The sequence below is a fragment of the Falco biarmicus genome, chromosome 4 (genome assembly GCF_023638135.1).
Source record: "Falco biarmicus isolate bFalBia1 chromosome 4, bFalBia1.pri, whole genome shotgun sequence".
In the NCBI taxonomy this organism is placed as follows: Eukaryota; Metazoa; Chordata; class Aves; order Falconiformes; family Falconidae; genus Falco; species Falco biarmicus.
Window position 1 is genome coordinate 113320811 of NC_079291.1, and position 19113 is coordinate 113339923.

The 19113-nt window shown below is 40.5% G+C and overlaps 1 protein-coding gene across 14 annotated transcripts in view; it reads left to right on the forward strand.

Annotated features, from left to right (window-relative positions):
* PFKFB4 (6-phosphofructo-2-kinase/fructose-2,6-biphosphatase 4) overlaps nt 1–19063 on the forward strand; it is a 55942-nt gene extending 36879 nt beyond the window's left edge. For 11 of the 14 annotated variants that reach the window (XM_056338832.1, XM_056338836.1, XM_056338831.1 and 8 more), the window contains 7 exons: nt 1338–1545; nt 2140–2286; nt 2857–2961; nt 4625–4754; nt 5123–5185; nt 8287–8351; nt 16373–19063. In XM_056338832.1, the coding sequence (XP_056194807.1) occupies nt 1338–1545; nt 2140–2286; nt 2857–2961; nt 4625–4754; nt 5123–5185; nt 8287–8351; nt 16373–16432 (778 nt within the window). In that variant the 3' untranslated portion in view covers nt 16433–19063. Of the gene's footprint in view, nt 1–1337; nt 1546–2139; nt 2287–2856; nt 2962–4624; nt 4755–5122; nt 5186–8286; nt 8352–11451; nt 13781–16372 lie in introns of all 14 variants that reach the window. The other 3 variants (XR_008821859.1, XR_008821860.1, XM_056338830.1) reach the window with 2 other exon arrangements.
* The last annotated feature ends 50 nt before the right edge of the window (nt 19064–19113 follow it).

Below are 19113 nucleotides of genomic sequence, written 5' to 3' on the forward strand. Positions count from 1 at the left end.
TAAAAATGTGACTTCTAAATTTATTTATTTGTGCTTGCAAATTATTCTGCAGATGCAGGGCTGTGAGAAACTTTGAGGTAGATTATTTGCCCTCATGCCAAAGCATTCATCTGTTTCTCATTCACTTTCAACAGCTGAAAGTAAAGTAGGGATGAACCATGTGAGGAGGAGCCCTGTTTTTCTTGCTAGAGTCCAGCATTTCAGTGTGCGATTTTGAGCTGCACTCATACCAGGTGCTCTTGGTTTGTTTCAGGACAAGTGCTATGGAGAAGGCTGTGCTGTGTTTTAGTGTAATTGCATGTAAGCAGCGTGAAGCTGATTCAATCAGATCAGTTCATGCATATAATTTCTGTGATGGACCTAATGGATGTGCCTGGGTGAAATAGTAATGATTAACTCCAAAGAATGCTATCAGAGATGAGGTGATGATGCTTGCTTCTCATCACCTCGATTTGGTTTTATTACAAGTTTTTTTTGTTTTATTGTGGTGTGATGCATATCTAGAAACCAATAGTGGTTATTTTCAGTTATTAGACTTTCTTCCTCCTCCATACTATTATATAGTGTATATATATGTATGAAATTATAGCTCAGATGAGAAGGGATAAGCCGTGAACATTTGCAATTATAACCTGTCTGATGCTGAGAGAAGGTAGTGGTGAGGTAAATTACAGTACTGTAATTGTGTCCCTGTCCATGGCAGGCATGGGGGTTAGAATTAGGTGATCTTTAAGGTCCCTTCCAAGCCAAACCAATCTGATTCTACTGTTAATAAATAGTTGTTGACAGAGCGGCTGAGAAAACATCTTGCTTCAGGCTAGTCCCTGAGGCTTCTGCTGCTGTAGTTTTTCTGGAAGATTTAACTGAGGGGGGTAAATAGTGGCCTTGTCTTTTGGCCCCTGGGTGCAATCGGACAAATACTTGCTGTGGGGGAAGTGTTTGTAACCTGGAGAAAAATAACCTGGTATCATAAAATACCTGGATATCTTATTGAAGCTACCAAAGTTCAATGACTGCATTGAATCTTCCTTTCAGTGGGAGGACAGTAGTTTTCCAAGGATGGAATCTAGATTTGAGAGACAAAGTGCAAGTAAAGGGAACAGAAAAGAAAGTGATGTGAGCAGCTTACATGTGAAAGGAATAGAGTTCATCCTGTACCTTTGTTTGTTTTTGCAGTTTGTTGGGACTAATGCATATTATGTGGGTAATTGAGGGTTTGCTTATTGCTTTGGCTTGTTGCCCCTTTGTTTTATAATGAGAAAGAGGCTGGGAAGATTGTGGTACATGCTAACACAAGCTGTGGAATCCTGCATAATTTTTTTGTTTGCTTGTGAAAGGGATCTTTCTTATATTAAAATTATGGATGTCGGAAGGAGTTACCTTGTGAACAGAGTAATGGATCACATTCAGAGCCGGATTGTCTACTACCTCATGAATATCCATGTGACTCCTCGATCAATCTACCTCTGTCGACATGGAGAAAGTGAACTCAATCTGAAAGGGAGAATAGGAGGAGATCCTGGACTGTCTGTCAGGGGGAAAGAAGTACGTACCTCCTGCACAAGTGTGACTGCATTTTGTGTGTATCTATGCATGTGTGCAGTTTGTTCTGTGTAGTTACAGCTTTCTTCCTCTACACCTTTTTCCTCTTAATATATTTAAGAGGGATTTTTTTAGTTGCGTAGGTGGGTAGTGGAAACTGGATGGACACACTTTGTGTGTTGTGATTTTTTTATGTGCTCTGTTAGCTATCTGTCATTCTGTGGTTGAAATTCCTTTTTATGCTACACCACAAAGCAGTTATCAAGAGGGCTTTATTTTTTGACTGTATTTTTGTAAAATGCTGACTTGTTGGATAATTGGGAAGGTTCACAAGTTAAAGCTGAAAGGAAAATTCATGGAGGTAAAGATGAACTAAAGAAGGAACTGCAGGAAACTTGTGTTTTCCTTGTACTCCTTTCCTTTCCTGTCCCTCTTGCCTTAATGGATGGAATATATTGTATTTTTTAGCAGAAACTTTGACAGAGCCTTTTGGAAAAGTTGTAATGAGTTTACAAAGGCTAGAGCCTGTGTGTTCCAAATTGAGTGCAATGTGTTGGCTCTGAGCCTTCATCCATTGTCTCATGGTTTTTCTTTCAGTTTGCCAAAAGCTTGGCACAATTTATTAATGAACAGAATATCAAAGATCTGAAAGTTTGGACCAGCCAGATGAAAAGGACAATTCAGACTGCTGAAGCCTTGGGAGTGCCTTATGAGCAGTGGAAGGTTTTGAATGAGATTGATGCAGTAAGTTCTTCTTTTCTAAATGTCTAGTAAGTTGCTTTGTTTGCTAGGGATGAAAGTTGTACTTAATTTTGTAATGATAGGCCTTTTATGGGATAGAAAGTAATTTAAGCTTCTTCTAGGGGCTGGAAAAGTTGTTGGTTCCTGTTCACAAGGCGAAATATTTTGTTACATTTTGCCATAATTAATTTAGTCTTGGTTATTCTTTCCCAGTAAAACATTCCCTTGTAGAAGCCACAATGATATGAAATTTTTGGTAGGTGGGTGTTGCTAGTTGGCACTTTCCAACTGCACCTGTAACACATAAGCAGGTGCAATAGATGAAATATGACCTTGCTTATTGGCCTTGCTTGCCCATGTGTGTAACTTCATTTGTGTAGGAATTTAATGATTCCTTGTAACCACATCCAGCTGAGTGTCCTGTTCATCACAATGTGAGAATTTTGTCATTAAGTGTCAGAGTAACAAAATACAATTGTTAAGGGTTGTTTATGTACGACTTTATTTAAGAGTGAGAGCTGCTTTTTACACCACTGAAAATACATGCCTTTAAATTATTTTTATTACCTGTAGGGAGTGTGTGAAGAAATGACATACGAAGAAATACAGGAAAATTACCCGCTTGAATTTGCACTGAGAGACCAAGACAAATACAGATACAGATACCCTAAAGGAGAGGTAGGCTAATTTTTCTCTCTTAACATGAAGGCTTCCTTGTCTGTTTGAATACAGGCCTTTTAGGAAAGATTTTTTTTTTTTTTTTTTTAAATAATAAAAAGGTTCCTTTCTCCAGGGGAAAGCACACAGGAGCTTGCAGGGATTGAGCACAGGCCATTTAATTTGATTCAGGGCTTGAAAAATAAAACAATAGATTTAGAAAAACAATTGAGAGTTTTGATCTTGTGGGCATCGTTTCTATGCTGGTCCTGCAGTGATAAAGCAGGAAAAATGATTGCAAGGCTTGAAACTATTGCATATGCAAACATACTGCCAAGATTGCCTTTTTCTATTCATCCTGCTGTAGATAATGTCTGTTCTGCATGCAGTTCTGGCTGAAATGCTAGGGAAATCTGTAGCCACATTGGTGTTTTCACTTTAATAAACTCCTTGCCTCTGGGAAGATAACTTGTTGACAGCCTTTCTAAAGCAAACCCATTACAGTGCAGCAATTAACAGATGGTCACACGGTCTGTCTGTGGGTGCTAAAGGCTTAGGATTCAGGGCAGCAGGGTGGAGGAGTAATTGGACCAGCTGCTAAGATGTTTGCATCAGGAGGAAGCGGTGCTCTGTGGTCTTCTTTCCTCGGCAGTCAGGAGTAATCACCACGCTAAGAGCAGCTTGTGGTAAGAGCAGTGTTCTTGGTGGATGTGACCCCTCTCTTACTAATGAGGCAGTCATTAAGCTGCAAATTTCTCCCAATCCATTTGGACAAGGAGTGTTTGTTTTCCAAACTGATGTCATCCTCTAGGATGGTGACAAACATTTCAAACTCCTTCATTGCCTCGGGGTGATTAGTTGATCTCAGTCATTTGTCAAAGAGGGTTTCTCCACCCCTGGTACCAGTCACAGGGGTTTATACAGCCTCACTGGAGACTGCTGGGCTGCTCTGGCCAAGGCCTCCATCGGTAGTGCTGCTTTCCCTGCCTGCCTTGAGTGAGGGCTTTCTGCTCTGCTCATACCTTGCCCTCTCCTGTGTTCTCTGCACACCGGCTTTACTGTGCATGTGAAGAATAACTTAAGCATGCCCATGCAGAAATCCTGCTGTCTACCTGCAGCACCAGATTCACTGTGTGCGTGCTGTGCAGGACAGGTTGCAAGAGAAATCTGGCCTCGTTGTTTGTGGCTTTTAGTGGGATGGTGGTTGCTATTACCAGGCCAGTTCATCAAGCCCATAGTTTGTTTTCAAAGGGCAGCCTGAACAAGTCAGGTTTTGTGAACTCCTTGTATGCGGACAGTGGGCTGGGCTTCACAGATACTTGCTTGGAAGAGAGATGCTTTTGAAGACAAGGTATGGAAAATAATGTGTGAGACTAACCTGTACATTTGCAGATGCTGTGAATTCAATTCTAGGGATTTTGTGGAAGTTCTTGATCATAGTGACTGATTTAATTAATAAAGCTTTTCCATGAGGGAGGTTAGTTTTGTTATATGTATGCTCTTTGATAGTCTAGAAGACCTGGACTGTGTTCTTAATTTAAGGAAAATCATTACTACATTATTTGTGCACAAATACAATGTTGAGAAGATGACTAATCTGAAAGTAAGATCCACTGTATATATCTGTACTGTTCAAAGAGTTTTCCCTTTTTAATGTGCTGTGTAATTTCTCCTCCCTGCTCAGTCCTATGAAGACCTTGTTCAGAGACTGGAGCCAGTAATTATGGAACTTGAAAGGCAGGAAAATGTGCTTGTCATATGTCACCAAGCTGTCATGCGCTGTTTGCTGGCATATTTTCTTGACAAGCCTGCAGGTAGGTCTTCCTTGATACAAGTGGTCTATTTTTGAAAACTTACTGATCAAGGTTCCAAACAGTAAATTCTAACCATTGCCTTTATCATCAGAAGGTGGTTTGCTAGGCCAGTATGCAATTGCAATTCTTTTGTATTTGACCCAGATGTGAAACCTTGCTAGTTGATTTTTATTGAGCTGCTCCTCATCTGAAATACTGTAATGTTTGTTTTTAGCTCTGTTTGAATAGCATCTCTGTTGCATGCTTGGGAAGAAGACAGATGTACTGTCAGATAAAAAGACAATTAAGTGGCTGACTTGTAACATAATGTAAAAGGTAGTGTTCATGTAATCTGTATTTCATATGAAATTTGTTGTTCAATTTTGCAGAACAACTGCCTTACCTGAAGTGCCCGCTGCATACCGTCTTAAAGCTAACCCCGGTGGCTTATGGTAAGTAGTATTAAGAATATGTAAGTCCAGCTGTACTGTCCAGAGTCATCAGTAAAGTTTGTGAAGCATTTAAATTAAAACACGGGTTTTATTTATTTTGCTTTGAAGTATAACTGAACAATTAGGTTCGACATTGCATGTATGCCTGCACAGCTTTGCAAGAATCAATGAATGCTTTGCTTTACATTTGCTTTGCATTATGCCAGAAAATACATACATATTGGTGAAGGCCTGAAACTTCTAGTGACTGTGACTACTAGTGGACAACTTTCTTCTCTACTCAGTTCATATGCTATTTCCCTAATTCTTCTGGCAAATCCATACTGTTTACACGTGTCTGGTATAGTAAGATTTCAGCTTTTACTGACATATTTGATGGTATTGCTTTTTAGAAGACAAGCAGATTTACATAGGTTTATCATCTTACAAAAGATCTTCCCCTTCCCCTTATATAACTTTATTCTCTTTTCCTGTAGTGTTTTTTTTCATGGACCTTCACACTACCATATGAATTTAGGTCATCTGTTGTTGCTGGCATTAGTTTGTCAGCAGCCATTATCACTGCTTAGCTCAGGGGCTTTAACTTGAGATTTGCTGCTTAGCTAGCTTGTGGGGTGTGGAGTTATGGGTTGTGACATGTACTTCTTGGGTTTTAGGCTCATTGCTAATTAAGTTTTGTGTGTGTTTCAACCTCGGCTTGACATGTGCCTCCTGTTAATTTTCTTTAAGTGACGACTTAATTATATCTTCTGATATCTCATCACACTTCAGAAGATTAGTTTACAAAGAGAACTGCACAGTTTATGAGGAAGTGGATTGCCAAAAAATGCTAGCTGAGTTATCAGAAATGCAAAGCTATCTTTGATGATCAGCTTTGAAAACCAGCAGTCTAGACCTGTGCTTTGGTTTTTGTTAGGTTTCAAAGAAAGCTGAGACAAGTACTAGCTGTTACACTGGGAAATCTGTCTGAAGAGATTTTTGTCACATAATTGCAATGTCCTCCTACAGTAAGAAAGAACCGTCTATGCTTTGGTGACATCTGCTGTTCTAGCCTTGCATGACAGGCTGGAGTTTTGAAAATTTAGAACAGTTGAAACTTCTTGGTTTTTAAACTGGATTCTCTTGACTTGCTAGTCTCAGCCTGATTCTACAGAGAGGGGTTTTTTTGGGGGTTGCTTTTGGGGTTGGTTTTTTTTGGTTTGTGTTTTTGGGTTTGTGTTTTTTTTTTTTTTTTTTTTTTAATAGTGGGAAATCAGGTGACTGCTCATACATTTTTAAGAGGGCCTGCATGTTTGCAGTGTTTGCTCACACACTAAATGAGGAAGGAAAAGTGGTCTGAAATAATTGTCCTTATCCTTAAAGTGTTTGATATATCTGATTAGCACATTTCAGTCAACCTACTTTTTGGAATTTGACTATCTGAAAATACAAGGGTCGTGTAAACTATTTATACATATTCATCTATAGCATTATTTCAAGTTGATGTATTGCTTGGTTCATGGGAGGCAGGATGCAGGCTCAAACACTGTGTGTTTAATACCTTTCAGCCAATCCTGTTCTGGGGTAACACTCCCTTAGGCGTTTGCTATTCCTGGCATTTGAAGGTAGCATCATTCCCACCCCAAGTGTCTGATCTTTAGTAGGGGAACATCTGTTATGGCCTGACAGTTGGATTAGGATAAATTAGACTTTTTTTACCCAAAAATCCAGTGTAGCAGTGGTCTGTGTGGGAGCACACAGGGAAGAGAAAATGCATCTTGCTGTAGGTATGAACTTGCACATAAGTAATTAAAAATGAGCTGGGAACGTGCTCTTTGTAGTTACTATGGAGTAACTCTTGTCAGTTTATTTTTAAGTTTTCCATATGATACTTTTTTCAGGTCTTCAACTCGGCTAGTAGTAGGGACTGAGAGGACTCTGTGGCAGTGTCTGCTGTGTAACCAGTCCTTAGTAACGGCCATCGTCAGGAATCAGAGCTGTTTTTTGCTTGGTCTCAAGGGTCACAGTGGATTTGTGAACAGAAGGATGACTAGGGTACTCTTCCAGTAGGAGATGTGTGTTTTTACCCCTTAAAATCTGTTTTCTGCTTGACTATTTCTGCAAGTGCTGGCCCTCCTGCAGTCCTCACAGTGTTTGTGATAAATGGAGTTTCTCAGAAAAGACTTCCCTAAGGGAAGGCAAATATTTGCCTTACTATTTATATATATATAAATTTTTTTTTTTTTTAAAGTGCAGTGGTTTTTTAAGAAAAGAGTAAAATCACCTTTTCCTGTCATGTAATAATTCTGTGGAATGTCTAACAACTTCAGGAAATAAGTGAGAGCAAAATCTGAAAAGCTATTTGTGATAGAGCATGGACTCTGGTATATTAGAGGAATTTGCCTATTAATGTTGTGTGGGGTAGTGGTAGCTTATAAAAGTCACATTCAGATGAGATAAGACAGTGTTTGGCAGACATTGCTTAAAATGGCGTGACCACAGTGTGTTGAGTAATATTAAGTGGGTCAGTTTGTACTACCTGAGTAATAGTTTCTTTGACTGTTTACTTTTTCTTGTTTCTCTGGAGTTCTCCATTTTTGGGTGAAAAGAAGTTCCTTTTCAGGAGTCAACGTTAAGGTTCCATTTAGCTCGGAGTTAAAACTGCTTTGCACATGTAGAGGAATGGGGGTTGCTAGCAGCACACAGTGTACCTTCTCGTAATCATTTTCCTGTTCTAATAAATGAAAGCAACGTTTATCTTCTGTATTACAATGAAATTCTGTGAAGTGTAGGATGTTTAAAAGTCAAAAAAAGTTACAAGAAAGAACTTCCTGACTGAATGTTGTGGTTGTTCATGTATGTTTAAAAATGAGAATTTGTTTCAAGGAAAATAATAATAAAGCCAAGATGAGAATAGGAGATGGATTATCAGATTGAGAATAATGTTCATCCTGGTGGAATAGATTCATTTCATTAGCTTTAGCCGTTCAGAATCTGAGAAATTCTACTATAAATCAGAAGGGGAAGTGCATAACCTTCACCAAGTCAAAATTAGATTGCATCTTTACTGGAACTTCGTTTTTAATGCAGACCAATTCTGAAAATGTGTTCTCTATCAACAGGATGTAAAGTAGAATCTATATTTCTGAATGTTGAAGCTGTAAACACACACAGAGATAAACCCGAGGTAAGAATATTTTTCAAATCGGAGAACTTGATATAATATACAAGCTGAACTGATTTCCACTGTCCTTGTGATTAGAAATGCTATGATAACTCAGCTGAACATATTTATTTTTACATTTCAAGCTTTACTACTGGTTTGCTGTTGAGGGGAGAAAGCCGTCCTTTTTATTGAGCAAATTTATCTTACATACAAGCTTTAGCTGAAGTAGTTTATCTTCAAAAAATGAATGAGAGTTTGAAGGTATGGTGTCAGTCTAAAAACTGACTGTATAAACACTGTATAAACTGTAAAAAAACCCACTGTATAAAGTTCTTCCAGGCTTTGTCATTCAGCAGAAGTAGGGCGCAGTCAAAAAGTACGTTGTTATGAATGCCACGTTTAATTTGGAAAGAGTAAATAATGAAAGCATCAGCTTTTTATCACTGTGATCGTTGTTGTATGAAAAAGAGGAATTGATGGTGCCACCTGTGTTTTAAGCCAAAGCTGGAGAGAAAGACTAGATCTTGGGATACAACAGAACAACTGGGGAAAAGGAAATTGAGTGTATTTGTAAAATGTAAGTGGAGATAAGATGTCAGACCACAGCAGCTTCGTACTCTCCCTGTGTCAGGCCCATGGTTCTGTGTGCTTCTAGCATTGACATGAGCTTACGTTGATTCTGCTGCATTATGGAAGGTTACATAAAATGTGTCATGATTAAAGATTTCTGGTTCCCTTGTAGACCCCCGTGCTAATGCTACTCGTTATGGTGCTGATTCCTTGCTGCAGTTATGAGCCATACCTACTGGTGAATTAAAAGTCAATTTGATAACGTGAGAAAAAAGGGCCATTTGTGGTGGTTTTCAGATCAGTGGTTTATGGTGAAAATGAATATAGTGATAAAGTGTGGTTTTATGTGTGTGTTCAGTAAGGCATATGACACAGAATGCCTTACTTGTATGAGGGTACATGTTTGTGGCAGTTGTGCAGAATGCATGCTGGAGGGGTCTGCAGAGAAGTTTTGCTTTAATGACTTGGGCTTTTGGAGTTCTGAAAATACTGACTTTTGGTCATTCATAGCCAAGACATTTCTATTAGATAGTTGTGTTTCATATTTCCTCTCTCTTTCCCTCTCTTCTTTGTTGTTCTGCTTTACTACTTTTGTATCTTTGGTTAGGTTCAGGAAATCCATTCTGTTTTCACAGTGCATAAAAGGTGTGGGAGAAGCCCGGTTAAAAGAAATGAGGATGTCTTCAAGCAGGTGTTATGTTATCCATGTTAAACAGTGTAGACCAATTGAGCATCTTTAGTTTGGCTGATAAAATATTGGTGCTGAATTTATAGCTTGCTAAAGTGTCTTAGGAATTGCTGTTGGAAGTGCCACTTCTCTAACTGAAGATGTTTGTCAAGGGGAAAGCTCTGCCTGAATCAAGTGACTCCTAATATGTTTAGCAAGTGACATGGCCATAGTGATGTCAGGGTTGGGTGGCTGTATTTCAGGTGGATGTAAAGCATCATAAGGTAGTTGCATTGCAGTGGACACAAAGACATGAAAATGTTTAATTTGGACAGAAATAGAGTTAATTAATTTTTAAAGAAGCAGCAGATGCTTTTTTGTTTAAAAAAACCCCACTTTTATCCATCTGCCCCTAGAGAAACCCAGACCGGTGAAGTATGGGGGATGATACACTATTCGTTTAGTCTGTCTGCATTTAAATGCTGCTCAGAGGACTATGAAAATTTCAAAAGCTTTCATTTACATCACATACGAAAAATTTGAAAACTTCCTTTTGCAGAAGTAGTTAAATAGTCCATTGAAGTCAAAGCATTTAAATAAGAATAGTAGACTCCTTTTTGGCTTCAGCTGAAATCATCTATTTTCACAGTGTAGAAATGCAGGGTAAGCACTGGAGTATTTGTTTATGGTATGTGTAAACAACACTGTGTGATGATGATTTGTCTGAAGTGGAATGAAGCCTTGTGTTTGTCAGCATTGAAGTGGTTTACGTTCCTGACTTTTTCAAATGGAGGAGTCAATAGTCTTTTTACTGAAAATAATTCAGGGGAATTACTTTAGCTGTTGCTTGGGTCACCTCTTTGGGCCAGAAAACAAGCACTGAGGTAAACTGTCTACTTTGCACTTCTGTCTTAGTGAATGACAGATACAGAGTTTGCTTGCAGCAAGAAACCCAGCTCTCCTTTTTGATTTTGTTGGGTGGAGGGTGAGAGGGAGATGTTGGTGAAAGGTGAATTTGCTTTCCGCAGTGTAAAACAAGGTAAGACTCATGAAGCCCATCAGCACAAAGTTTGAAGAATTGGCAATTATTTGGCCTAACGTGGGCCAAATCTTAGATCAGGATCTTGTAAGGAACTTCAGAACAGTTTATCATAGTCTTCTTTCTTGGTAGAAGGGAGAATACTAATGGCATGGTCTTTGGGACTTGTGTGAGCTGGTGCAGTGGCAGGCCTGATTCCTGAGCCGGGTTCCACACCACTGCAGTCAAAGCTGTGCTTCCTAGCACAAGGGTTTGGCTGTGCTGGTGTTTTGGATTGGTGTTTTGATAATTTGCTGCATTGAATGTCATTTTGTTTTTCTACACCCTCTGCCAAATGAAGTGAGATGTAGTTGATGTGGTCAGTCTTGAATGGTTAAGGTGTCTGGGAGGATATTTTTCTGTTTTGTCAGGGTTGGTACATTGCCTATAACACAAACAAATTATTGAAGTTTTCCCTTGGGAAAGATGTATATGGCATAGTTCAGCAAAGCACTGAAAGTTGCTTAATGGGTAGATATGTATGTGCTTCTGAAGGGCATATTTAAGCGGATTCCTGCTTGGGTCTGTAAAAGGCTTCCTCCTAAACATGAACGACTTGAGCTTTTTGGTAATACTATCAGCATGGGATCACTGATTACTACAAACATGTTTTCCTGCTGTCTGGTTCTGGTACAGCAATCAGCTGTCAGTCTGCTGCATTCTCGGGGGGGTGTGTGGGTTAAAAAAAACACCTCTGCTTTTAAGTAAATGCAGCTGTGTACTTCTGGAGGAATCTGATTGGTATTTTTTGTTGCCCTTACTGCTGCATGATGAATATTCTCCTCTGTATTTTTATTATTATACAGAATGTAGACATTTCCAGACCTCCCGAGGATGCTCTTGTAACAGTCCCTGCTCATCAGTGAATCCTGTGTGCTGATCAACTATCAAACTTGGGGTGCTGTTTTCATCCTATTACTTCAAAATAAATTTAAAAACTAATCATTCCAATCACTTTGAAATAAAAAAGCCCCACCCAAACCCAACAACTCAAAACCTAAACCAAATGTCTGTAGATGTCAAATGTCAAATCACAATAAAACTATTTCACTGGTTAATTTATTGTGGATGAGTTATCAGACATTGATCGGCTGTCACTGGAATGCTGGTTTTGTAAATTGCTGTAATTTAAAGATCCTGCAGCATTAAGTTTTGCTGAAACAGCCAGCAATCGTTTAATGTTAGTTGCAGTGTGTTTCTTTATGGAAGCCACAAAACACAACATCCTGTGTGAGATAAGAAAAAGCTGAAGTTTGTTTTCTAGGCACAAGTATTCTCTATTTCATGCCCCTGGGAGTGATTGGACTGCTATGTAGCATAAAATAACAATCTATAGTTCCTGCAAGACCTTAATCCTGCTGATCCATAGCACTAGTGCTCTAGATGTGCTAATTAATGATGTGCTGTTTGAAGAGGGTACCAAGTTTTCACTTAGTTCCAGAACAATTATTCAAGGCCAAGAATGTGTATAAATGTTTTTAATATATGGCTTTGCTTAACAGCTGTTCTGCATTAACTAGGCTTTAGGGTTTGCCCACTGGCAGGAGTTATTTTAAATTTCCTCTTCCTGCTTCTTGTTACGGACGTGGGTAACTGTCTACTTAGCACTTCTTTCTTAGTGAATGACAGATACAGAGTTTGCTTGTAGCAAGAAACCCAGCTCTCCTTTTTGATTTTGTTGGGGAGAGGGGGAGAGGGAGTTGTTAGTGAAAGGTGAATTTGCTTTCCGCAGTGTAAAACAAGGTAAGACTCATGAAGCCCATCAGCACAAAGTTTGAAGAACTGGCAATTATTTGGCCTAACGTGGGCCAAATCTTAGATCAGGATCTTGTAAGGAACTTCAGAACAGTTTATCATAGTCTTCTTTCTTGGTAGAAGGGAGAATACTTCTCTGCTGTAACTTCTCTGCTCTGTAAATACAAGCATTTACAGCCCTGCTGTGTATGATTTGTACGCAGATTTTATCTAGGTTACCATAAGCAGTGCTGACTATTTCATAATGCGGAAGCAGAGTTAGCCTGATGATTTTGTAGCTGGGTTGTGACTTCAGTAGGTGTGAGATCTCAAACCAGCAGGGTATGCATCCTAAACTGAACTGTGGTAAGACCTGTGGCAGGCTGGAGAAGGCTGCAGCTTGTTTGAGATGTGACATGCCTTGGTTCCTTTCTCTGTGATGCTATGGTGGGCAAAATGACGGAGTGGGAGGCATCTGTGCCATCGAAGCAGCTTTGTTTAGGTAGCGTTGAGTCTGGGAAAGGCAGAAAATCACTTGCGTCCTGGAACTGTTTTCTGAGGGGGTCTTTTAGCCTTGAAAGTAAGCAAGAGTGGCATGTTTTGGAAGGCTTTTATATGTTGGGTTTCTCAGGTGGTATGTTTTTCCAAAACTGGGATTTTGGAAAAAAAGTGTTACATATCTGCACTTCTAAAATTACACTGAAGTTTTCAGTGTAATTTGAAATGTCTGATACAACCAAATTACCTCCTGGCCAGAGAGCTTTCTGCTGTACTGCTTGGTATATTTAATTAAACCAGTGTCCCAGGGGGAACCCAGATTATGTTCCTTTCTCTACTGTGGCCATGATGTGGGAGCGTTTTGTCACTTTTCCATGTTTAATTGCCCCAGTCTCACTGTGAAAAATGCCACAGACAAGGAGGTCTGAGCCTGCTGTATGCAGTGAGCGTGGTTGCTTTTATCTGACAGTTTAGATGATGTTCCCGAGAGGTTGCAGAGACGCTTGGGCTGTCGGAGGAAATGGAGGGGGAAGATGGAAGGGGCAGGAACTTGGCCAGAGAGGAAAGCCAGGCTTGCCTTCTCTGTGGCTGGTGGAGGTGTAGAGAGGGAGACGGCAGAGGTGCCCAGGACCCTCCACCCTGCCAGCTGCTGCCAGCCAGCCCAATTGCCTGGGGCTGCAGCTGGGTGGTGTTCTCTTTACTGAGTGTGATGTTCATTGTGCTGGTGTATGTAATGGAGTGAAGTGGATATTTAAAAGCAGTTTTGTGCTTAAAGGGGTCTCCTATTACAGCAGAATTGCTTAATAGTTCTCTCTGGCGTTTTTCTTATTAAATGAAGGGCCTGATGCTGGGTGTGAAGCAGCAGCAAGTTTGTTGTACATCTTGCTGAGGGAAAGCTGTCTGGTAAGAGTATTGGATTGTTTATATTGTGCTGTTTATTTCTCTATTTAGGCCTGTGCTGGTTCTTTCCCTTAGAGGCTCCTCCTCTTCCCTAGACGAGCCTTCCTGCAAAATCTTTCTGGTTTGCTGTGAAGACAGCATGTAGCTAATAAGCTGAAATGGCAGGCTCTATCCTCTTTGAAAACCCACAGCACTTGGTTTCTGGGGGAGGCTCTGTTCTGTAGGGAAAAAAATGTACAAACCAGGGAGGAGTATAATGAGGAGAGGAAAAACAGTGGTGAAAGAGTGTATTTGAGTTAATCTGTGTGTTTTGAGGCTTTCCAGAGAGGTCCAGCTGTGTGCTGAGCTGCCTCAGGGAGCAGGCGGTGGAAGCAGTGAGCCCCTGTCCGGGCTGACTGAGGGGGAGCCTGTATATCTTGGTAGAAGTGGTATTTTAAAAATGCGTGGTGTTTTTATTTCCACTCCTGTGTTTCCTGGCCTCTCTGGACTATGTTGCTGCTGGTGCATTGCAGTGGCAGTGCTGTTCCCCGGACGGTAGTTTTGTCCCGGGTGCGCTTTGGTAAGGTGGTGCTGAACAGTTGCAGGGACACATTTTGGTCCCAAAAGTGAGGCTAAAACCTCGGTTTGCCTTTCTAAGCAACAGCACTGTTCTCATTGCACAGCTTTTCTCTCTTGATGCCCATGGCTATTTTGGAAAGTGGGTACAATCCCAGCTGCCGCCATCTCATCTAATGTGATTTCTACAGTAGGAATCCATTTACCATTAATGAGGCTATTAGTCTTTTTCTAAGCCTCAGTTGTCTGACCTTGCAGTTAGCTATTCTGTTTCTCTGCTAAGCCCTAGAGTGTGTTTATTAGTGTTTATCCCAGACAGGTTTTTCTTTCTTCGGTGTGACAGTTCAGTGTGCTTCGCTTCTACAGCCTGTTCTTCATATTTACTCAAATGGAAGCACTTATTGCTTTCTCCTTTCTTGACTACATATAGATATTCCCTCTTGGGCCTGTGTTTCTCTTGCTAAGATGCTGCTTTCATCTGATATGTCTCGTTGACTTAAACTGTCTTGTCTTGACCACCTTGTTTCCTTTTAGTTTCATGTTATAGCTGTCCAGTTCTTTCAGCTTGTGGGCTAGTTTCCAGTACCTCTGCATGCCTGCATATTGATGCTGCATTTCACGCTCCATTTAATTTTCTTTGAATCAACATCAGATGCTAAACTTAAAAAAAAAATTCAGCCAGTATTTTTGGAGTGCCTGTAGAGACTTCTCCACAGTCCCAAGGAATTTCTGGGTATGTTGCATCAGTTGCTAAGAAAAATACAAACAAATGCCAGCATGTTTTGTTGTTTGTTTTTTTTCCCTTGTAGTCATGCAGAATGACTTTTGTTTTGCCAGCTCATGTTCTTAGTCAGATGCTGACACCTTCTGGGTGTCCTTTGCTGCAGGAGAGATGCCACCTGTAGAAGGCTCTTTCTGAAATAGGGCTGCTGCTTTTCTTTCCTTCAAAGAGGGAAGTCAGAGAGTGAGTCAGGCAGAGTGCTGGTGGGTGCAAAGATTTCCAGTCTTGGATGGCTGTGCCCAGCAGCGTCGTGTGTGTTCTCAGGAACCTTGTTGTGGTGTGTTCATGGTGGAAAACAGGGCTGACACTAATCTAGAACTGGTAAAGGCAGAAGTGATGTTGGCACGCTGCAACCCAAGGCAAGTCTGGTGTTGCTTGTTTATCTCCTGTTCTTATAAGAAATAGCTGAAAATCCTGGAAACTGGCATTGGAGAAGGGAATTACTTGCTTTTTAAGTTGATGCATTTTGACTAATTGAGTTGCATGTGTGCTGAGAGTCCCCCTTGCTAGTGTGGCTCTCCTTTTCCTTGAGTTGGACAGAAGAGACTTGTTTTTAAAGTAAACTCAAATAAATGTGGTTATAAAACCATCTGATGTGTGTGACATCTGCCAACATGCCTACATATCCTGAAGTGCATTGAAACTTTGTTACCTGCTTTTTAGGAAGTTAGATGTAGCTTACAGACAGGGTGGGAATTAGCCTTATAGCTTTTGGTGTTAAGTCATTTCCTGGAGTGGGCTTGAAAGAAGGAAAGATGGGCTTCTGTCCCTCTGGATTGTATCAGTTCTTTTGTGGTTTATGACCTTTGCTGCGTGGGTCTGGGTTTTTTCTTATACTATGTGCATAAAGACTAGAAGAAATAGTGGACTAGAAATGTGGTTTAAAACAGTGGTTAAAGGAAATTAAGTCTTAAAAATACTAACATAGTGACCTGTGTGCGGTGTGCAGAGACTGACTGTCCTACCAGACCCAGTGCAATACATGGCTTAGAGATGCTTTTTCACTGGCAGCAGAGAGCCTGCTTTTAGGTATCTGAGAGACCTGGGCTCTGCAAAGCACATAGTGGCTGGGACAGGGTCTCAGCGGGCTTCTGACCATGGGCTGGGACCTTTCCTTGTGCTTTGTTACAAAACATTTTGAGGAAATAAGCATTAAAACTTGCTCATCTTTTGCCTTGTGTAATTGCCATGTGTTAGGCAAAACCGCGGCTGACCATGAGACCTTTGCTTTAAAGTCTTTTTTGTCTTTAAATTTGCAGAATGTAGGTGTGGATCGATCAAGAGAAGAAGCTTTGAGGACAGTACCTAACCACCTATAGCTCCAGTTCTGGGGGTGGCAGCCCTTCCTCCAGCACAAGAGTGTTAAGTAGCAGCTCAGGTCCAGGAGGATGGAGAAGGTGTCGCTGAGCACCAAGCGAGTTGGAATGAATGCGCCTCCCCCCTTTGCTTTAAGACATTTCAAATGTGATTCAGCTTCTTTGGAGAAAACCTGTAGTTGTGGATAACTCCCAGTGCTGAAAGGTATCAGTAAAAAGATTTATGGGAAGCAGAGTAGAGTTGGGTTTAGATTTTTCATATGTAAATTTGTGCAGTTTCAGTGGTTTTTTATTGTTCATCTGTGGATACTGCAAGATGTTAATTGCCCATGTCAATTTTACTGTCAGATTTTACTTTCTTTTTAAAGTGTGTTTCTGAGAGTTCCTCTTGGTTTTACTGTGAATGGTTGCCTAGGATTACATGGCAATTTTTTTTGATGGTGTAATTAACATAGGTGAAATTCTACATTTTGAGCATTGGAGGCTTTGTGTTGCAAAACTACTTAACTACTTTAAATGAGGAAACCTGTCAGCTTTTGACAGCTTTTCTGTGTTTTAAAATGAACTTCAGTAAGCAAACCACAACTTAAAATTTTCCTGAAGTGGGGAGACTTGCCCTTTGCAAAAGAAAAGCATTAAAGCTAGATTTGCTGCCTGGAAGATTCTGCTGTTTTAGCAACATCTTAACATTTTCCAGGAGCCAGCTGTATTTTGGAGGGCAGTGGGGGACATGAGTGTGAATAGAGCTGGCAGCCTGGGTAATGCATTGAGAAAGAGCGAGAGAGAGACACACATCCTTTCTGCTGCAGTTAAAGGCGGGGGTGAGCAGCTTTTCTGAGACTGGAAGGGAAAAGGATAAGTACATCAGGAAACAGTACAGAAAGGTTAGGTAGAGTTTAACCATTCTAACAGCTCATGCAAGAAAAACACCAGGTAAATTCTGAAATTATTTTTAACATGGTACACCTGCCTTGGGGTTTTTTTAATTATTTTTAAGCATCTTCCACCATCACAATTCTTTGCTGCTCTTTTATACCTTGTGAAACTCCAGCGCTAAAAATGGAATTTTTAATGTCTGTTGAGGCCACCACCTTTTAACTGTACTAAATCAGTGTGTATTTTGTATGTGTGTTACCGGACAACTGAAGTGAGCTGTCGGCGCTGCTGCTGGCTCTTAGTTCTGAAATGAGAACTATTCTTTGGACTGTGTTTTCTCTAAGGATTTCTCTTCAATTAATCAATCTTTTACCACATATGTTGTTTGGGTTGTTTTGCTAGGTTTTTTCTTTCTTTTTTCTCTATTCCTGTGTGAAATACCAGGCCCTCGTAACATAGTTCTGCAGGCAAGGGCTAAATTGTCTTTTGTTTGTGCAGGGTTTATAAAATAACGTGCTGCTATTGTGATTTTTTTTTTTTGTAAGCTAATTTCAGCAATATATTCAGCTCTGGAAGTAAGCCATACTGTATCGCTGGGTTCCATTTCAGAAGAGGAATGTGTAGAGTTTAGAGTGACCAGAAACACTTGCTTCAAGCGCTGCTGTCTAATGCTTTGTGTGTGTGATCCTTGTGTTAGGTAATGCCCATGTCAGATCTTTATTAATTCAGCTGTGTCCGTAGTTGTGTGAGGAGAGACTGCACAGCGCTGCTCAGAAAAATTAATTTATTGATCTGTAGGTAACAAGGCCACCTTCGTGGCAAAACCGTAGAAGTAATTTCCCCTCCTGATTTGACACGAGTTCAGTGTGGGAAAGCTGTGCTGTGCTGCAGGCAGCCCTCACGCCACCAGCCCGCCACCGACCAGCTGTCACCAGGAGCTGTTCAACAGTTCTTAAAGTGAGAAAGTCAGAGTTTACCCGTAGTTACAGAAGGCAGAGTTACAGAATCCTGGGATTCCAGGAGAATGGTACTAGAAAAGCAGGGTTTTACCGCCAGCTGTGGTACTTCTTCAGCTTTGATCGGACCTGGTTGAAGAAATATGGTGGAAGGAAAGGTTTCCCTTAGCGAGAGCTGAGCCCAAGGGCTGCTTCTCTTTACTGGCAAGCACGGCTTGAGGTGTCTCCCCTCTCCTTTTCTTTGTTTTACCCCTCTCAACTTTCAGAAATGCAAAATTCCTGGAGGCTAAATGTTTTATGTATAGTAGGTATTTTTATAGCCTGCTTTTGAATATACTGTGATGAGTGTTTTACTGGGTTGAGTGTTTGGTAAAAAAAGTTGTATACAAGTGTAAGTGAACTGTTACGCTGATACTTGAAAAGAGAAAAAAAAAGTTCTACCTTAGGAAGGTACTAAATTGCTGACTGCATCTGACCCAAGTGCAGACAATGAATGTAGATTTGAAGCAAATGATGGGTTCTCCCTGGGGTATAATGGCCTTTCTGGAAAGGCCCTGTTAAGAACTGCAGATGATTGTCATGGTCTAAAACCTGCATACATCCTCCTCCCCCCACCCCGACCTTGTGTATTTGTACCCATGTTGATTTTACTGCCTTCTGACTGTTAATGCACTTGCTAGCTCAGATGTAGTCTCTCAAATGGGATTAAACTGTCTTTTCTTACATTTTTGGCCTCTGTTGTAATCTTTCAGACAAATGTAATCATTTGACCTTTGATCCAAGTAATAAAGATCAAATGCTAGCTGTGCTGATGTGTGTTTCTTCCGGTGTCCATTTACAGCAGCTGAAGGG